This window comes from Nicotiana tabacum, chromosome 15 (genome assembly GCF_000715075.1).
Source record: "Nicotiana tabacum cultivar K326 chromosome 15, ASM71507v2, whole genome shotgun sequence".
NCBI lineage: Eukaryota > Viridiplantae > Streptophyta > Magnoliopsida > Solanales > Solanaceae > Nicotiana > Nicotiana tabacum.
Genome location: NC_134094.1, coordinates 217,902 through 236,449, shown reverse-complemented (window position 1 = coordinate 236,449; position 18,548 = coordinate 217,902). Strand labels below are relative to the sequence as shown.

The window sequence follows — 18,548 nt, the reverse complement described above, 5'->3', positions numbered from 1 at the left end:
ATACGAAAATACTACTGATACTACTGACAGGAAAAGCAAAACGCGCAACTACCTACTAGCCTTCTACCCTAATCCTCGACCTCTACACCCTCCTTTAAGGGTTATGTCCTCGGTAAGCTGCAAACTCGCTATATCCCGCCTGATCACCTGTTCCCAGTAATTCTTCGGCCTACCTCTACCTTTTCTAGGCCTGCAATCGCCAACTTCTCGCACCTTCTCACGGAGGCGTCTGTACATTTCCTCTTGACATGCCTGAACCATGTCAGCCTTGTTTCCTGCATCTTGTCCGCCATGGAGGTCACGCCTACTCTGTCCCGAATATCTTCATTCTTGTATCCATCTTAGCGTCCTCGTTTCCGCAACTTTCATCTTCTAGACATGAGAGTTCTTGACTGACCAATACTCCGCCCCATGCAACAAGTCAGTCTAACCATCACTATGTAGAACTTACCTTTGAGTCTTGGTGGCACATTCTTATCACACAAGGCACCGGATGCGAGTCTCCATTTCATTCACCCCGCTCCAATCCGATGTGTGACATCCTCGTCAATCTCCCAATTACCTTGGATTATAGCCCCAAGGTACTTGAAACTCCCTCTCCTGGGGACGACTTGTGAATTCCGCCTCATTTCTATGTCAGATTCACGAGTCATAGCACTGAACTTGTACTCCAAGTACTCTGTCTTAGTGCTACTTAACCTGAAACCTTTAGACTCTAAGGGTTGTCTCCAAACCTTCAGTCTGGTGTTAACGCTGCCGCACGTCTTTTCAATCAGTACTATGTCATCTTCAAATAACATGCACCATGACACCTTCCCTTGAATCTGATGCGTCATCACATTAACTCTTCCATCACCAAGGCAAATAAAAACGGGCTAAGAGCGATTTCTGATAAAACCCCATCACTACTGGAAAGTTTTCTGAGTCTCCTCCTACCGATGTAATTTGGGTCTTAGCTTTATTATACATGTCCTTGATTGCCCTAATGTAAGCTACCGGAACACCTCTAGCCTCCAAAGATCTCCATAGAACCTCCCTTGGGACTTTGCTTTTTCTATTACTTGAGAATTGTGATTCTAAAAAAAAAAAAATAGAATGATTAAAATGATTCTGAATTTTTTTTCCCCTTAAAAACTTACTTGAGAATCATGAAGAGTTCCTCCGTGGACATTTGATAAAATTAGAATGGCTTAGAGAAGATTATTAAGATGGTTCTATGCAAGGATGACATGCACAATTAGAAACCGTTCAAGTTTCTTTTTCCACTACTGAAAAAGAGAACAAATTAACATTCAAACATTCTATTCGCAGATTCTGGCTGCAGAACTGGATTGGGCCCTCATTGTCCTTTACATCCTCCTTTATGCATTGGTACTCTCAGCTTGTTCATATTGGCAGTTCATTCCATAACTTTTTTTAGGTTGAACTTCTATCTCATACATCTAATCCACAATATTTGCAGTTTTGATTTTAGTAGTGATGCCAAAGTCAATTCGACAGATGGATCTTGGCTTGATGCAAACATCATGCGCTCAAATCGGCAGTATAACAGTAGTAGTAATAGCAATAGTAGTAGTGTTAGCAGCGTAAGTACCTCTTCTAGTGATAGTGATTACAAGACCTCAGGAGCTGGCGATCTTGAAGCAGATGCCGATTCTTTGATGTGTAGACCGTCTGGATTATCTTCTGTGGATCAGTCTCGAAATGACAATCTTAAAACGGTATGCTTCCTGTACATAATTTTGAGTTCTCTCTAATTTGTATCCACTGGACTGTACGCACTATCTTATATTTAAATATGTAGTCTTGATTCGATCTTAACCTTCTTTATCCTGCTATGACTAGTGAACTGGAAACTATTCTTATTACTATCTTGTTATCTCATTTTTTTTTTTCAAATTCAAAGAGGTACATAGTACCTTCTTAGAATTGAGTTGCAACCTTCTATGTGCTTCACTCCATGTCCATCCAAGGAGGAATCTACTAAAGAAAGTATAACATGACTTGGAAGCTATGAATTGTTGAAGCATGAAGTCTTGCACATCTGTGTTTATTCTCTGCTGTAGTGCACAAATAGAGAGCTTATTCTATCTCAGGACTTTGTTGCAGCAAAACTGACAAGCATGCTGACGCCGATACTGTTGGTCTTTTCTTCTCTTTGTATCTTCTATAATCAAACCTTGAGGTCTCAGGTCCACATACCGGCTTCTCAATTGTTTCATTGTTCTGCTCCTAATAGAGAAAGAAAAAGGTCAAAGTTGTAAGAAATATAGAAATTGTGAGTTCACTACGAGAATTAGTTAAGTTTGACATTCAAAATGAAGATAATCAACAACTTATCTGGAGTTTTAAAGTTTGAGTTCATTTTTAGGAATTCTGCTTTAAAGATAAATATTTTTGGTTCATTGCGCTTCTGCAATTTCTGTTTTGGCTGCTTCTACTTCTTTCACTTGATTGTTTGGTCATGGATAAAGATATCTGTCAAATTCTTAAACCTAAAAATGTTATTGTGGCTGCGAACTTTTTGCTCTGATCAGCAGGCAATGATGCTAATGAAAAAGATTTGTATGGATGGAATTTCTCAGAAATGTTTGTTGCTTATGTTATCTCTGTAACAGTGGCATAATTAGTATTGATAAATATGATAATTTATGATTATAGAAGAGGGAGAGACGCACAACCGTTTGTCCATTTCATTATACCTCTTTTGCTAAAGGGAACAAAGAGGAAGGATCTGGAATGTTGGAACCAAGAGGAAGGATCTGAGAAGAGTTTTCAGAGATAATAGTATCTGATTGAAGCTAGTTAGTGGAGGGTGGATAAGACGTATTTTGCACTGGATGCACATAGTATTCTAGCTGAATTTGGACTCTAATAAAGGCTAGAAAAGATTTAGAGGCCCCGCCCCAGCATAATAGCTGCTCTTTGTAGTATAAGTTGGGGGCGGATGTTGAGTTGCGGTGCCGGGTTCATCTAAATCCAGTACTTTTGACGTGGAACATAAATTTGTGTAAAAGTTCACTAAAATTGCAACAAACGGTAGGTCTGAACCCATTTAAAAATACAAGGGCATCAATGCTAAGAATCTTAAAGGTTGAGTCCATAGATTTTAAATCCTGGATCCGCCTTTTATATAAGTATTAAATTGGCACAGCATGTGTAACTGAAATATGGAATTGCATAGATTCTGCAGCATAATTATGACATTGGTATAATTGATCTTTTCTTTGTGAGGTCGATGATGATTAATTTCTTTGGCATAGAGATTCTTCTCCCCCTCTTTTGGGTGTTGAAGAGGAACTCTGTTACAGTATTTGCTCCCACCTTTGTTGGACTAGTGATTACCTTATTTCTCTGAAATGTTTGCATAAATGTTACTAAAATGTGAAAGTTCCAGTTATCCATATTGATAGCATGTGCCGTGTGCTCTTTTGTTTTCTCCACTCAATTCTTATGGTGTGCGTGTGTTTACAGGAATTGGCTGAAATGACATTTCATGTTTCTATGCAGGGCTTTAAGAGGTCACGAACTGGGATTTCAGAGTCATTTAGTCAGGCAGGAGCAGTGATAAATCCATCAACAAGTGACTATGCCTCAATGGAAGTTAATAATTCTGCAATAACTGGAGGAAATGATCAGATTGGGCTTCAGTGGGGTTGGGATGATGATGATAGAGGTGTAGGCATGGATATTCAGGCACTTCTATCTGAGTTTGGAGATTTTGGTGACTTCTTTGAGAATGACGTTTTGCCGTTTGGAGAGGTAGTTATATTTTCCATGACAAAGTGCGGTTGCATCATCTCAACTGTATGTGCTAGAGTCTTGTTAAGACCCTGATTATTCCTTGACCTGGAACTTACAAGTTAAATCTGAAAATCTCAGAGTTATAAAATATAAATGTGTAATGCAGTTGAGTAGCTGATTTTTGTCAAACCAATCAGCCCTCTTATATCAGATGGAAGGCTTTGCTAATCTATGAAACTAAGCAAACCAAAGCATCTCAAGGGAACAGATGATCCAGTAGTTTCATCGCATGAAACACAACAACCTAAATATGATTCATTTTTGTTTTTGTTTTCTTGGAGTAGAGTGTGTACACATTAATCATGCCACCATGGGAGATAGGAATTCTACGACTTGTATACAGATTTGCCGTAAAGTTTAATTGCTTCAAGATATTTGAATGCACTGCTGTTTGGGTGTTAGTTATTAATTGGAGTTTGCGAAGTTAGCACAATGCACATAAGAGATGGATGTGCTGTTTTACTGGATGACGTGGAACTATGAATAAATTGGACATAACAGGACATCATTGGTAGCTAATAGATGCCTGTTGCTTGCCAGATGAATGCGAGTCACCTTGTTGTAGTAGATATTCTTCTTTTGCTTCCCTAACCAGTAAATGAGCTAATTTCTCTTTTTTATTCTTGAAGCCTCCAGGAACTGCAGAGTCTCAGGCTCTTATGTATCCTGCAGCAGATAGTGCAGATGTTGGTAGCAGCCCCTGTCCTTCGATGATGGATGTCAAAGATCAGATGCTTTTGCCAGTAGGTTTTCCATCATTTGATAGCTTTAATCAACCACCACCGCCAGCAAGTCTGGATGATTCACTGAGCAAACATCAAGAAGTTATAAAAAGCACTGCAGTTGCTTATCAAGTAAACAATTCTTCAGCAGCTATTGCTGGTGAATTCGATCACTTAATTAAAGCTGAAGCTCTGATGACTTTTGCTCCAGAGTATGGAGCAGTTGAAACCCCTACAGGTGAGAAGTCCCATTTGATTTTCAGGAATCCCTATCTCCCGAAGTCCCGGGAAGTGGATACTTCAAATTCAAGCTCAGATAGCTATGTCTACTCTGCAACCCCACCTTTATCGCCTTACTTTGACGCATGTGAGGAGAAGTCTGGTGTCACTGTAAACCTCAAAACAGGTTCTGGAAGGCGTGATACAAGCTCCATTATTCAATCAAAGAGATATTACACTCATATTGAAAGTGGAAAAGAGAAAAATGACGGCAAGTTGTCTGGTTCTGACCATAGTTGCGCTACACGTGAGGCTCAAGTAGAACAGTCTCCATTTTATGGTTTCAATTCAACAAATTCTGTTAAATCTATCCACAATAAAACCGAGAAAGCCAATGAAGCGTTACTAAAAGCAGACAGCTTTGGTCAATCAATGAAAACTGTGCTAGCAACAGAAGTTGAATGCCTTATGTGCCAGGCATTTATGTGTAAGATTCGGCATACGTTATTGTCTTCAAGCAGCTACCTTCCTGTTGGCGCGAGCAGGATGTCAGGGAGTACCATTATAAACCAGCCACAAGGTGAAGCAGTGGTTACAGTGGACAATATGTCAAGCAAATCCGAGATGAAAAAGAAAGAAATAATACCAGTTAGGATAGCAGGTGATATTGATGGAGGATTACTGGATGGGACCCTTAATGCACAAGTTGGTGTGTGGCGCTCTGTTGGAGTTTCTAAGGGCATGAAACAACCATCATCTGCTTTAGAAGCTTGCCACTCTGTTCAGCATAATTCTTTCATTGAGGAAAGTATGCTAGCTTATGGGCTACGGCAACCGCTTCAGGAACTCCTTGATGGGATGGCTTTACTTGTGCAGCAAGCTACATCTCTTGTTGATGTTGCACTAGATGCTGATAATAATGATGGTCCTTATGGTTGGCTCGCACTGCAGGAGCAGTGGAGGCGTGGCTTTTCATGTGGACCATCCATGGTTCATGCAGGTTGTGGGGGAGTATTGGCTTCCTGTCATTCACTGGATATTGCTGGCGTGGAGCTTATTGATCCACTTTCAGCTGATGTAAGCCTTTTGTTTTTAAGTAAATGCTTTTTGTATGGGTTCACAGTTGATAGAATGTAGCCCTCCTCTCCCCTTTCAGCAGAGGCACCTCTGGCATACTCTTAGCCTGCTTTGTCTACTACCCTAGGCTACAGTGGCTTGTTTATGCTGGTGGTGTAGTCTCATAAGAATGCAATAATACCACAGATGACCTATTACTCATGATTATGATACTGTGGACAGATTGGGAAGTGCTATCTGATAGTTTTGAGGAAAAGAATATTTAAACAAGATTTTTATAAACATCCATGAGTGTAGCTGCATGGAGATGTTAAATTGCATTCTATCCGTGTTTTTTCAGCTCAGAGTTTTTCTCTTGATCTTTATCGTTATCGATGAGATGATGTAGAATTTGTTACTTTATTTATTAGTTTTATCTCCCCAGTGTATAGTTTTCCTTTTTATCAATTTAGGTGTCACATGGTTAGCATCTGAGTCGGAGGAAAGTTCTTTCTCAGTTGTGATTTTTTTTCCGTTCATTTTCTTCTTCACATTGGTTAGCATGCGACTACTCTCATTATTGATTCCATGGGTAAGCACCTGAAACAAATTTTTAGTTTGAATGGTGAGAAGATGCATAATTACTTGTTGCTAAATTTCGCACATTGTATAACTTTGGGTTTCTCACCTTTCGCAACTTAATATTTGAACATCTTCATTCAGGTTCAGGCATCATTTGCCCTCACTCTGCTGCAGAATGATATAAAAACAGCTATGAAATCTGCTTTTGGTACTATGGAAGGTCCTTTATCTGTTGTTGATTGGTGCAAAGGTCGCAGTCAATCAAATGATGGGGGAATATCTGGTGATGGTTTTTCTGCAGAGTCCACTGCAAGTGCAAGTGAATGTCGAGATTCTTCAAGTACCATATCGTTTTCTGTTGGAGAACCTATAAGTCCATCTCAGTCCTCCGCTGGTGGATCTAGTTTGAAAGGTGTGAATTATCATGGTCATACTGTGAATTATCCTGCCATGGGTTTTGATAAAATTCTTTTTTGTTTCAGATGGAATTAGGGTGGATGAGGCAAGTGAACGCAGATTAAGCCAAGACACTTGCCTATCAGAGTCAGAGCAGCTACCAGGCTCAAGGCTTAGGCCAACATTGTCTGCAGTACCGTATCCTGCTATACTTGTTGGGTATGTATTTTATACTGAAGGTGGTTGATCCTTGTCCATTCCTCTTTGAATTAGTGAACATTGCACGTTGCCTTTTCTCCAAATTTCGTTATATACCAAATTGCTTTATTTCTCATGTGCTGGTCCATTTACCCCTGCTTTCTATAAGAAAGACATTCCTGTATTCATAAAGAAACCCAAATCATCTATACTTAAAGGAACCTCATGGGTACACCAAAATATGGTTCTCTACAGAAGAAACCCATCATCTTTACATGAAGGAACCTCATGGGTACACCAGAAGATGGTTCTCTACAAAAGAAACCCAATCAGCTACATGAAAGAGCCTCATGGATACCCCAAAACAAAACTAGAAACAAGAGACTACTCTGTAATTTAACGAAATCACTAACAACTCCTTCAAAAACTCTCATGTTTCCCTCTTTCCATGAAACCCACATAATGGCTAATGGTGCAACGTCCCATGCTCTCGGTCTTCTTTTCCTTCCTCGGAAGGCCCAACTATGCCACACCTCATCACCCATTAAATTCCAAACCAACTTAAGATCACTGACCACAACCGCGTAGCCACTTGGCAGTGTAGCAAGAGATGGTCTACATCCTCTCCCGAGCATCTGCACATAAAACACCAACTAAGATAAGTGATCCTTTGCTTCCTCAGATTCACTGCTGTCAGTATCACTTCCCTCGCTGCCAGCCACGTGAAGGAGCACACCTTGGGCGCCCCGGGAATCCAAATGGAAAGGCTGATTCCTCTCTCACTAGCAAACTCTGGTAATATGATCTAACAATGAACAAACGTCCCTTCTCTCTCTCTCCATCTCCACAAGCCAGCAGTGTCATTTGGAACATTTTGCCCGTACAATAGATCAACCAGGTTTTGAAATTCGCCCCCCAGTTTTGGATGTTCCTCCTAAACCTTAAGCCCCAGCGAACTCCCCCATGTGTTCCACAGATTTGTTGGACAGTCAACTCTCTTTGGCATGATAGTCTATATAGATTGGGAAAAGAAAATCTTAGGTTACTCTCTCTATACCACCTACGCCCCAAAAAACTTATCCTGCTGCCATCCCCTTCCCTAAATCTTCCTACCCCTTCATCATGCCCCTCCAAAGACCACATCCACACAGGTTGTGATGTTACTAGTTCTCCACCCCCTTCCATAATTCATACTTCTCCACTACAAGTGAGTTACCCCTGCACAATTCCATAAGTTGGATATAGAAAAGGCTTATGATCATGTAAATTGTAGCTTTCTGCCAGGGATTCTACAAAAGATGAGGTTTGGTCATAGATGGATCAATTTCTGCATTAGTACCGTGAAGTTCTCGGTCCTGATTAATGGGTCTCCTTCAGGTTTTTCTCATCTCAAAGAGGCTTAAGGCAGGGTGATCTTGTGTCTCCTTTTCTGGTCATCCTAGCAATGGAGGGATATAATAACATGTTAAAAACTACCAAGGTGAATGATTGGATCAACGGATTTAAGTGAACTGCAGGGTAGACAATAGCCCGGATATATCTCACCTTCAATATGCTGATGATACTCTAATTTTTCGTGATGCTGAGGAAGATCAATATAGAATGCTGAGGGTGATTTTTATCCTAGTTGAAGCAACCTCTGAATTACATATTAACTGGGGTAAGTGTCATATTTACCCAGGGAATGAAACAGTGGAGATACAAGCTTTGGCAGACATTTTTTTTGGGGGGAGGGGGGTATTGGAAATCTACCTATAGCATACTTGGGGGTGCCACTGGGTGCTAAGAGTAGATCCAAAGTAATATGGAATGGAGTACTGGAAAGATGTGAAGATGGTTGACAAACTGGAAAAGTCAATATTTGTCTGAGGGAGATCAATTCTGATTAACTGGGTACTAGATACAATACCTTCATACATGATGTCTCTTTTCCCTGCATCAGCAAGTGTAACTAAAAGGTTGGATGCTCTTAGGAGAAGTTTTGCTTTTTGGCAAGGCAATAGCGAGAAGTAAAAAATTCACTTGGTCAACTGGAAGTCCTTAACTGTTAGCAAAAAAGAGGGGGGGTTTGGGAATTAGGAACCTAAAGATTCATAACCAAAGCTGCTTGTTGAAATGTTTGCATCTGAAGAAAAAATCCTTGTGGAAGGATGTTATTAGAAGTTTAAAACTAAAGATGCAATCGGACAACAAAACCAGGAAATACACCTTATGCGTTTTGAGTGGAGAGATCCATAAGTAATTTATGGCCAGTTATCAAAAGGAAATCCAGTCTCAAAGTTGGTTGTTGAAGACATAATTAAATAAATAAAAGTGTGTTCTCTCTAACAGCTTAAGCTTTTAGATGAGATGGTCACACACTGCAACATGGTATCACAACAGGCTGAGATCCTGGGTTCGAGTCTCATCGCCACCCAATATAAAAAAAAAATTCCACGTGCTTGGCTCATAAAAAAAATCACGTTTGCACGTGAGGGGGCGTGTTGAAGACATAATTAAGTAAATAAAAGTGTGTTCTCTCTAACAACTTAAGCTTTTAGATGAGATGGTTACACACTTCAATAGTGGTAACGACAAGAAAATATCATTTGGAAAGACAATTGGTTAGTTCAAGCATCCTAAGGCAGTTGTATCCTTACATCTTCAACCTGTGTCAGCAACAAAGAGCTACTGTGGGTGAGGTATGGTCAGATCAAGCGTGGAATCTGAGCTTCAGAAAGTTGTTGAATGATTGTGAGGTGGACAGATTAACAGAGTTCTATAGTGTCCTAGCAAATTTCAGAGGGATTTTAGTGGTGGAGGCAGTAATTGTTAGAGCGTGAAGGGACAAAAAGCGACAAGGGCTCGTTTCACTTAAAGCGCGAAACGAGAAGCGAAGCGCTCACTTCATTGAAGTGAAGTGCAGTTTTTAAAAAAAGTTCAAAGTAAACATTAGAGCACATGAAAAAACACAGATAGAAGAAGAAAAATAAATAAATAAAATTTAATCAAATTAGAAAACAAAAAAAAAAGAACAATTTGAACATTCAATTAAATTAACAAAGTGAAAAAAATGAGGAAAAAACTGAGAGAAGAAGACAAATAAATAAATTAATACAATTAATATAACTTTAAAAAGAAATAGAATAATTTAAAGAATTCAATTAAATTAACATGGTGAAACAAAAAGTCAAACAGATGAATAAAATAAAAGCTGAAGAAGTGAAAGAATAAAAGAAACAGAAAAGGAAAAAAACGTAGCAACAGAGAAACAAAGAAGAGAAGGAGAAGAAAAAAAGGAGAAAAAAGAAAGCCATACCTGGAGCTTGAGGAAGTAGAGCAATATAAAGTCCCAAACCTAGTCGCAACTTGCACAAGAAAGTCACACCAAGGGTGAGAAACATGTACACGCAGGTCTGGTACTTCTTTTTCTTTTTAACAATAAAAAAGAAAAATAAAAAACACACGCCTCATCGCTTCAGTTGCTGCACACGGTTCGCGCTTCAGGGGATGAAGATCTCATTTCATTAAAACTGCTTTGCCTCAGTCATTTGAAGCGAACTACCCTTCGGTTCGCTTCTCTCTTAAAGTGTTGAAGCCCTCGCTTCCTCCAACACTGGGTGGAGGACTGTATGATATGGCAAAATGATAACAAAGGAATGTTCTCTATGAGTCAGCTTATGAAGAATGTAATATATCAAACAATCGGGTTGGATATTGACCATGCAAGATGATATAGAAAGTTAAAGTACCATACAAAGTTGCCTACTTTACTTGGCTCTTGGCGACAGAGCCAGTTTTGACACAAGACAATTTTGTGAAGAGAAAATTCCAACTATGCTCCAGATGTTATCTTTGTGGGAATCAAGTAGAGACTAAAACAATATTCTCCTCCGTATCAAACCTCCAAATCTATTTTCCTAGACGGACTTTGTTGATCACCTAAGATCTTTCACTCAAGTCCTCCCGAATATCTTCGTAGATGTGACGACTTTCCAATTCGCTAAATGAAACTTGCTTGTGCCGTCTGGAGCATCCCATAAGAAATTCTGCTGAAGTCTTTCCGGATTTTCTGTCACGGTAGCCTGTGCCTATAATAATGACATAAAGTATGTAGGCATGTTAGACAAAGTGCTCTTAGTCAACACTTCCTTCCCTCCTTTTGACAAGTACCTCTTCTGCCATTCTGCTAGCCACTTCTCGACTTTCTCAATCACCGGGTTCCACACAGCAAGATCCTTGTTTGAAGCGCCCAACGGTAGATCCAAGTATGTAATAAGTAATGCACCTTTACATTTCAAAACTTGCACTAGCTCTTCAACATTGTTCACCTTCCCCACTGGTGTGATCTCACATTTACTAAGGTTGATCTTGAGACCTGAGACAACCTGGAACCAAATAAGAATTTGCCTCAAATATGAGAGCGGAGAAGCATCTGTATCACATAAAACCAAAAAGTGTCGTCTGCAAATAAAAGATGGATGACCCTTAGGTGATAATGCTCCCTGAACAAGGCGGTGAAGTCCCTTAAGAGACCTCCTGAAGCCTTAAAATGTGATGGTGTTAGTTGAATTACTAAGTTGCAATTTGTCACCAATTGCTAGTTCTAGGACTTCTTTTCATATGGATTACCTTTTACTTAGTTGCAATCTGTCACCACTTACTAAGTTCTAGGACTTCTTTTCATATGGATTACCTATAAGGCTTCAACCTGCTGATAACTGAATTAACTGAAAGCATGCTGGAGCTGCATTTGGTTCTTGTATTCACCTGTTAATGGAGAGGACTCACATGGACATTGTTACATTGTATTCATGACCACCAAATTATTTTGAGTTCCTTTTCTGTTTCTGGTCTTAAGTTCGCTTTTATAAGGTAGGAACTAAAGTCATTTTACGTTGCAGATACCAAGATGATTGGCTTAAGACATCACCTAGTTCTCTTCAGCTCTGGGAAAAGGCACCTTTTGAGCCCTATGCAATGCCCAAGCATGTAAGTTTAAGATAGATAACACAAGTAGCAAGTTTATCTTTAAGAAGCTCTTTTGCATCTCCTTAACTATTATTTTCCTTAACCATTTTTTCCAACATTTTTCAGATGTCATATTACGTTGTCTGCCCAGACATCAATGCTCTAACAACAGCTGCAACTGATTTTTTCCAACAGCTTGGAACTGGTTAGTATACTTAAATTGATGTTGATCTGAATAGAAAATAATATACTGGCTGCTATGGTTATAAGAAGGTTAATAGCCTGTTTGGCCAAGTTTCTCCAAAAGTGTTTTTTTACCCAAAAGTACTTTTTTTCCCCAACTTAAGGTGTTTGGCCAATTTTTTTTTGAGGGGAAAAGTGCTTTTGGGAAGAAGCCGAAGTAGTTTCTGAGAAGTAGAAAAAAGTAGCTTCTTCCCAAAGCAAAAGCAAAAGCAGTTTTGACTTTTTTTCTTACCAAAAATACCCTTAACAAAATATAGTATATACCAAAATAACCTTACTTATTTTAAACCTAATACTTTGGTATTAATGTATAAGTATTTCTTCTTATTTTTAGGATAACTTTCTAATATATAGTGACTTTAGGGGTGAATACTTTTATATTTGTTGAATGATTTTTAATATATTTAAATCATATTATAAGAATTAAAGTACTTTTAATTTTATTCTCATATTTTACTTAAATAAAATGACAAGATTTAATTATTGTCTTTAATAATAAATTTTTGAGATTATTTATTTACTTATAATATTAATTATTAAGTAAATCTATACATGTCCTTATTTGTAATTTGATACTTAAAAGCACTTTTTGAAAAGCTTGGCCAAACACAAATTATTGCTCAAAAGTGCTTTTTGGAGTGATTAGCCAAACACAAACTGTTTCTTTCCAAAAGCACTTTTTGAAAAAGCACTTCTCAAAATAAGATGATTTTCTAGCTTGGCCAAACATGCTATAACATTCAGGTATCTGAAAAGTGTATTTTCGAGTTGATTTTACAAGGTGGCTGGTTCATATTTAATATTCTACATTTTATTACTCAATCTGCATGTCTCTTCCATTTTGAAGATGTGGATAAGTGACTAATTTAAGATCTTTTTTTTAATTGCACAAGAAGATGAGACGAAAGTAGTATATTAAAGTAATTGAAAAAGGGAGATCATATTATTGCGTTCCTCTCGATATAAATCAAGCTTCAAAATTGTCCTTGACTTGGATATTTGTAATGTAAATATGGCTACCTCTATGTTTGAGGAATGAAATTTTTCCTCGACTTGTATATTGACTATACTTCTCTCTTTCAGTTTATGAGACATGCAAACTGGGAACTCATTCACCTCAATGTATGGGAAATGAGATGGAGATAGACTCCGGGAAGAATGTATCTTCTGGTTTTGTTCTGATTGATTGCCCTCAGTCAATGAAGATAGACAGCAGTAGCACATCTATGCTGGGATCAATCAGTGATTATTTCCTATCCCTCTCCAATGGCTGGGATTTAGAAAGCTATTTGAAGTCTCTCTCAAAAGTTCTCAGGAATTTAAAGCTTAGTTCATGCATGACTATGAATCCAAAAGAAGGAAGTACTGGTCCGTGTACAGTAAGTTGTGACTCTCTTTGTTTGTTCTTCTTTATTCCTCGTCTACTTTCTCTTCTCTATCTTGCTGTTGTTTTCTCTTTCTCTCTTTTTCCCTCTCGTTTCTCTATTGCACTATAAAGTCGAAGATGCATCATTAAACTGAAATTCCCCGAGTCCATTGTGGATTGGTGGAAATAATGTACCCTGTTAATAGAGTTTAGATGTTAGGACAGTGCCACCCCTTTCTCTTGATATGGGAACCTTTTTATACACTTAAGCTTCGCCAGCAAAGCAAAACGGAAAGAATAGATTGAGAGAAAAGAGTGATTCCATGTCTTCTGGATAAGAGGATCCGAAAGGACAAATTGGAAAGTACTTGTCAACTAGAACTTTTCTTACTGTCTCTGGTGCCTCCACTACATACCCATTTGTTTCAATATGATTGGTCGTAACAACAATGTTTATGATGCTATGGCTTGGGGTGGTGCCTTAGCTCATGTATGATTGGTCGTAACAACAATGTTTATGATGCTATGGCTTGGGGTTGAGGAGCTGTCAAGTTGATAGTAAAAGAATGACTTGCACAGTGACTTGGTCTGTTATAATATTGTTACCCCAATGTCTATTTTCTATTTACCACTGGTAGAGTAGTTCTCACTTACCTGAGGCTAGTGAAATGCTCATTAATTGGATGGGCGAATATAGTAGGGGGCATTTATAAATGTTTCGTCCTCCGTAGGGGTCAAAATTTTCTATTAAAATACATCTGTTAAAGGGGACTAGTCAGCTTCAAAAGTGATAAATCTCTAAAGTAGAGCAGCATACGAAGTGATTGTAATTCCCACATGTGGGGTCTTGGGAGGGTAATGTGTACCCAGACCTTACCCCTACCTTCACAAGATGGAGAGGTTATTTCTGATAGACTATCGGCTCAAGGAACAGTGGAAATAAACCAACAAACAATAGCAACAACAATGTAATAGGGCAACGGAAGCGAATGATACAACATGTAATAATAAAGAACCAGGGATAAGAAACAGTACTAGTAGCCTAGGAGATTCACTAGACGTACCAATAGCTAAAAAGTTTTTTATTATAAAGAAGGATATATTGTGACCAGCTGAAACGTTTGAGAAGCTTAATTAGTATTGAGATGAAGCAACTTTGGTTAAGGCTAAATGGCTCTTATACTCCTGGTTACATTTCTGAGTCAATAATTACTGATTTTTTCTTTTCTATTAGTTTAGGATACCCACTTGTTACATCATTTTGGTCTTTGACTTCCATCTGTCCGAAATGCTTCTCTTCGGAAAAGTTGAAATACCCTATCGATACTTTTGAGGAATCAGTGGGATGTAGCCTTGAATGAGAATTTGACATGCTGTTCTATTGAGTCCAAATGGGAAGAACTAGATATTGAGAATTTATATAGCATACCTAACTAGTTTGGGATTGAGGATAGTTGTTCTTGTGTTATTTGCTGTTCTACCATTTCCATAATTATGAAACATTGGAGTATCTGATTTAAGCAGTATTATATGGATAAAATATTTCACAGAAACTGATACCGGAGTGTATATTTGAATGTCAAATCAGGTGATATACGTGGTTTGCCCTTTCCCTGAGCCTCTTGCGGTCCTACAGACGGTGGTTGAATCTTCTATTGCTGTTGGATCAGTGGTTCTTTCTTCAGACAAAGAGAGGCGATCTACACTGCAGAATCAAGTCGGGAAGGCCTTAAGTTACTCAGCAGCAGTGGATGAGTCACTCTCAAATGTTTTAACTCTTTCAGGATTTTGTATTCCTAAGTTGGTATTGCAGATTGTAACTGTTGATGCAATTTTTAGGGTTACAAGTCCTGCTCTGAGTGAGCTTCTCGTCCTAAAGGAAATTGCTTTCACAGTTTATAACAAAGCCCGCAGAATATCTCGAGGGTCCTCCAGTGACATGGTTCAGTCATCATCCATGTCTGGTAGATCTCATCCGGTCTTGATGCAAATGACTTCCCCAGTTCCAGGTATGTGGAAGGACTGTGTTGGTCCTCGAAGCATAGGAACTTCCCTTCAAAGAGAGGCTGAACTTGATGCTAGCCTAAGGTCTGGTAGTTGGGACAACTGGCAAATATCAAGAGGGGGAAGTCTGGGATGTGATCCAAACAGAATTGGGGATTTTTCTTTTCAAGATGAAGTTCGTTATTTGTTTGAGCCCCTTTACATTCTTGCTGAACCAGGTTCATTGGATCGTGGACTTTCATTTCCTATGTCGGGTAATCTAATGGCTGAATCTTCAAAGCTTTTGTTAGATGATGGTACAAGTGGAAATTTTATGCAGAGTTCAGCTTCTTCAGGTGGCGGAGATACTGGACCAAACACACAGTCTGAAACATCTGAACCAGATGGCTTTGGTTCTGCACATCAAAAGTCACTTCCAAGCCTGCATTGTTGTTATGGATGGACTGAGGATTGGCGCTGGCTGGTTTGTATATGGACAGATTCCAGGGGAGAATTGCTTGATAATTATATATATCCATTTGGAGGAATTAGTAGTAGGCAGGATACGAAAGGTCTGCAATCCTTGTTTGTGCAAATTCTGCAGCAAGGATGCCAGATACTTCAGGCATGTCCTCCTGAGGCTGCCAATGCCAAGCCTAGGGATTTTGTTATTGCACGTATTGGAAGCTTCTTTGAGCTCGAATGCCAGGGTAAACATATCCTATCAATATCTTCTGCTTATTGCTATGATTGTTGCTTTCCTTACTGGTTTTGAATTTTGATGACATTGACTTGTTGGCTTTTGAGGGACTAGAATAAAGTGTCTACTTGGTTGATCATTCATCTGTAATGTTGCTGAAGTTGCTAATCTTATTAATGCAATTTTCTGGACGCAGAATGGCAGAAAGCCTTGTATGCAATTGGGGGATCTGAGGTGAAGAAATGGTCTCTGCAGCTAAGACGCTCCGTGCCTGATGGAATGTCGGCAAGTAGTAATGGGACATCCTTGCAGCAACAGGAAATAGGTCTGATTCAGGAAAGAGCACTTCCTTCCTCCCCTAGTCCATTGTACAGTCCTCACTCAAAGGTTTCCTCTTTCATGAAAGGTGGCATGGGGCAACCATCCACAAGGAAGCAGTTAATTGGTGGACAGGGTATGGTGGACAACTCGAGGGGCTTACTTCAATGGGTGCAAAGCATTAGTTTTGTCTCTGTTTCAATTGATCATTCCTTACAGCTTATGTTCCAAGCGGATATAGTGAGTCATGGTAGGTGTCGTCTTTTCCCGTTTTCTTTTGGTTTTGATTCCCTTTTTTCTCTGATTGAGTTACCGCTCCTTGCCTTTCTTCTGGAATCTCTTATACTATGGACTGTAAAGGAGATGTTATTTCTAAATACTTAACCAATCAGAGATAAAATGCACTAGGCCACTTGTAAGTATGATGTTCTTTTAAGATAACTCCAAGGGAATCGCTTCTCTAGTTGGAGGTATTGAAATTTTTCTTTGCTAAACTCAAGGGAGGAATAGCCTAATGTCAAGGAATTGTGGTTAGGATATGAGTTACCAAGGGAGTAAAGCGGGATAGGGGTAAGCATTGGCATCTGTGTTGGTATTTTTTTTTTTTGTGTGTGGGGGGGGGGGGGGGGGTTTACCATATGGAAATTTTTTTATTTTCTTTGGATTTTTAATTTCACATTTTTATGCCTGGTTATATCTGTTTCATACTTGTGTATGATCGTATATGAATATGTAAAATTTGCAGGGACAAGTCAAAGTAGTGGCGTTCTGAGTCAGCCAGGTTATCTTGAAGGTTATACTCCAGTGAAGTCCCTTGGTTCTACATCCAACTCCTATATTCTAATCCCGTCACCGAATATGCGATTCCTACCTCCTGTTGGTCTTCAGCTTCACACTTGCCTAACTGCTGAATCACCACCACTCGCCCATCTTCTCCACAGCAAGGGCTGTGCTATCCCTCTTTCAACTGGTTTTGTGGTTTCAAAAGCAGTACCTACAATGAGGAGAGATGCAAGGAGCATCTCTAAAGAGGAATGGCCCTCAGTTCTTTCTGTCAGCCTCGTTGATTACTATGGTGGCAGCAACATCATCCAGGAAAAATTCTTTAAGGGTGTCGGCAAGGTTGGGGGAAGGGGTACCAGCTCAGAAACAAGAGACGTTGAAATAGAGACTCACTTGATTCTCGAGAACATAGCTGCAGAGCTCCATGCTTTATCATGGATGACTGTAAGTCCAGCATACTTGGAGAGAAGATCTGCTTTGCCTTTTCATTGTGACATGGTATTAAGGCTTCGAAGGCTCCTTCACTTTGCTGATAAGGAAGTTTCTCGGCAACCTGAGAAAACCCAAGTTTAGGATACATGAAAATTTGCAGCATATGCACAGAACTTATTGAAGCCGTCCATCTTGTAAGCTTGTATGTTTGTTTCAATGTAGAAATGATTGTAAAAATGAAATGCATATAGTACTAGTTTACTTGTTAGAAGACATTCTTTTCGAAGAGTGTAACCTTAGGAGAAGTTACTAGTTGTAGGATAGTAGATTGTTGATTTTGTACATGATATTGTGTAACTTTCATAGGGATCCGAAGAGAGTTAGAGTACACAATTCTTTTGGCCTTAAAATTCTTTTCAAATGATTGAGTTCTCATTATCTTAACGTTCTAAGACACTTGATGATGTCTTGAAGGCGAACTTGTGACTCTAGTTTATTTCAGATGTTGCATTGGAACAAGATAATCATTGAACTAATTTCTCTTCGCATGTTCATTCCTTCAAACTACTGGTTTTATGAGAACACATCTGCCAATTGATATTCGTAGGGGATGGTGAATACTTTATTATTATTACTAGACGTAGGCGTAATCATATTATAAGATGTCCTCCTTCCATTTTAATTTGTTCGTCTTAGATTCCTTATTAGTCCATCCCAAAAAAGCACATTCTTATATTTTTTTTAATGAGAATAATCGTAAAAAATATAACACACGAAAATCTGGGAATCGGGCGGA

The 18,548-nt window shown here is 39.0% G+C and overlaps 1 protein-coding gene across 7 annotated transcripts in view; it reads left to right on the top strand.

The window, feature by feature from the left end:
- The window catches only part of LOC107792594 (mediator of RNA polymerase II transcription subunit 13), a 30,158-nt gene extending 11,968 nt beyond the window's left edge, over window positions 1–18,190 (top strand). For 6 of the 7 annotated variants that reach the window (XM_016614818.2, XM_075231902.1, XM_016614819.2 and 3 more), the window contains 12 exons: window positions 1,312–1,371; window positions 1,463–1,721; window positions 3,511–3,762; window positions 4,434–5,822; window positions 6,525–6,795; window positions 6,866–6,998; window positions 11,861–11,948; window positions 12,054–12,132; window positions 13,254–13,549; window positions 15,125–16,229; window positions 16,416–16,787; window positions 17,283–18,190. In XM_016614818.2, the coding sequence (XP_016470304.2) occupies window positions 1,312–1,371; window positions 1,463–1,721; window positions 3,511–3,762; window positions 4,434–5,822; window positions 6,525–6,795; window positions 6,866–6,998; window positions 11,861–11,948; window positions 12,054–12,132; window positions 13,254–13,549; window positions 15,125–16,229; window positions 16,416–16,787; window positions 17,283–17,893 (4,915 nt within the window). In that variant the 3' untranslated portion in view covers window positions 17,894–18,190. The remainder of the gene's footprint in view (window positions 1–1,311; window positions 1,372–1,462; window positions 1,722–3,510; window positions 3,763–4,433; window positions 5,823–6,524; window positions 6,796–6,865; window positions 6,999–11,860; window positions 11,949–12,053; window positions 12,133–13,253; window positions 13,550–15,124; window positions 16,230–16,415; window positions 16,788–17,282) is intronic. The other variant, XM_016614824.2, reaches the window with a different exon arrangement.
- The last annotated feature ends 358 nt before the right edge of the window (window positions 18,191–18,548 follow it).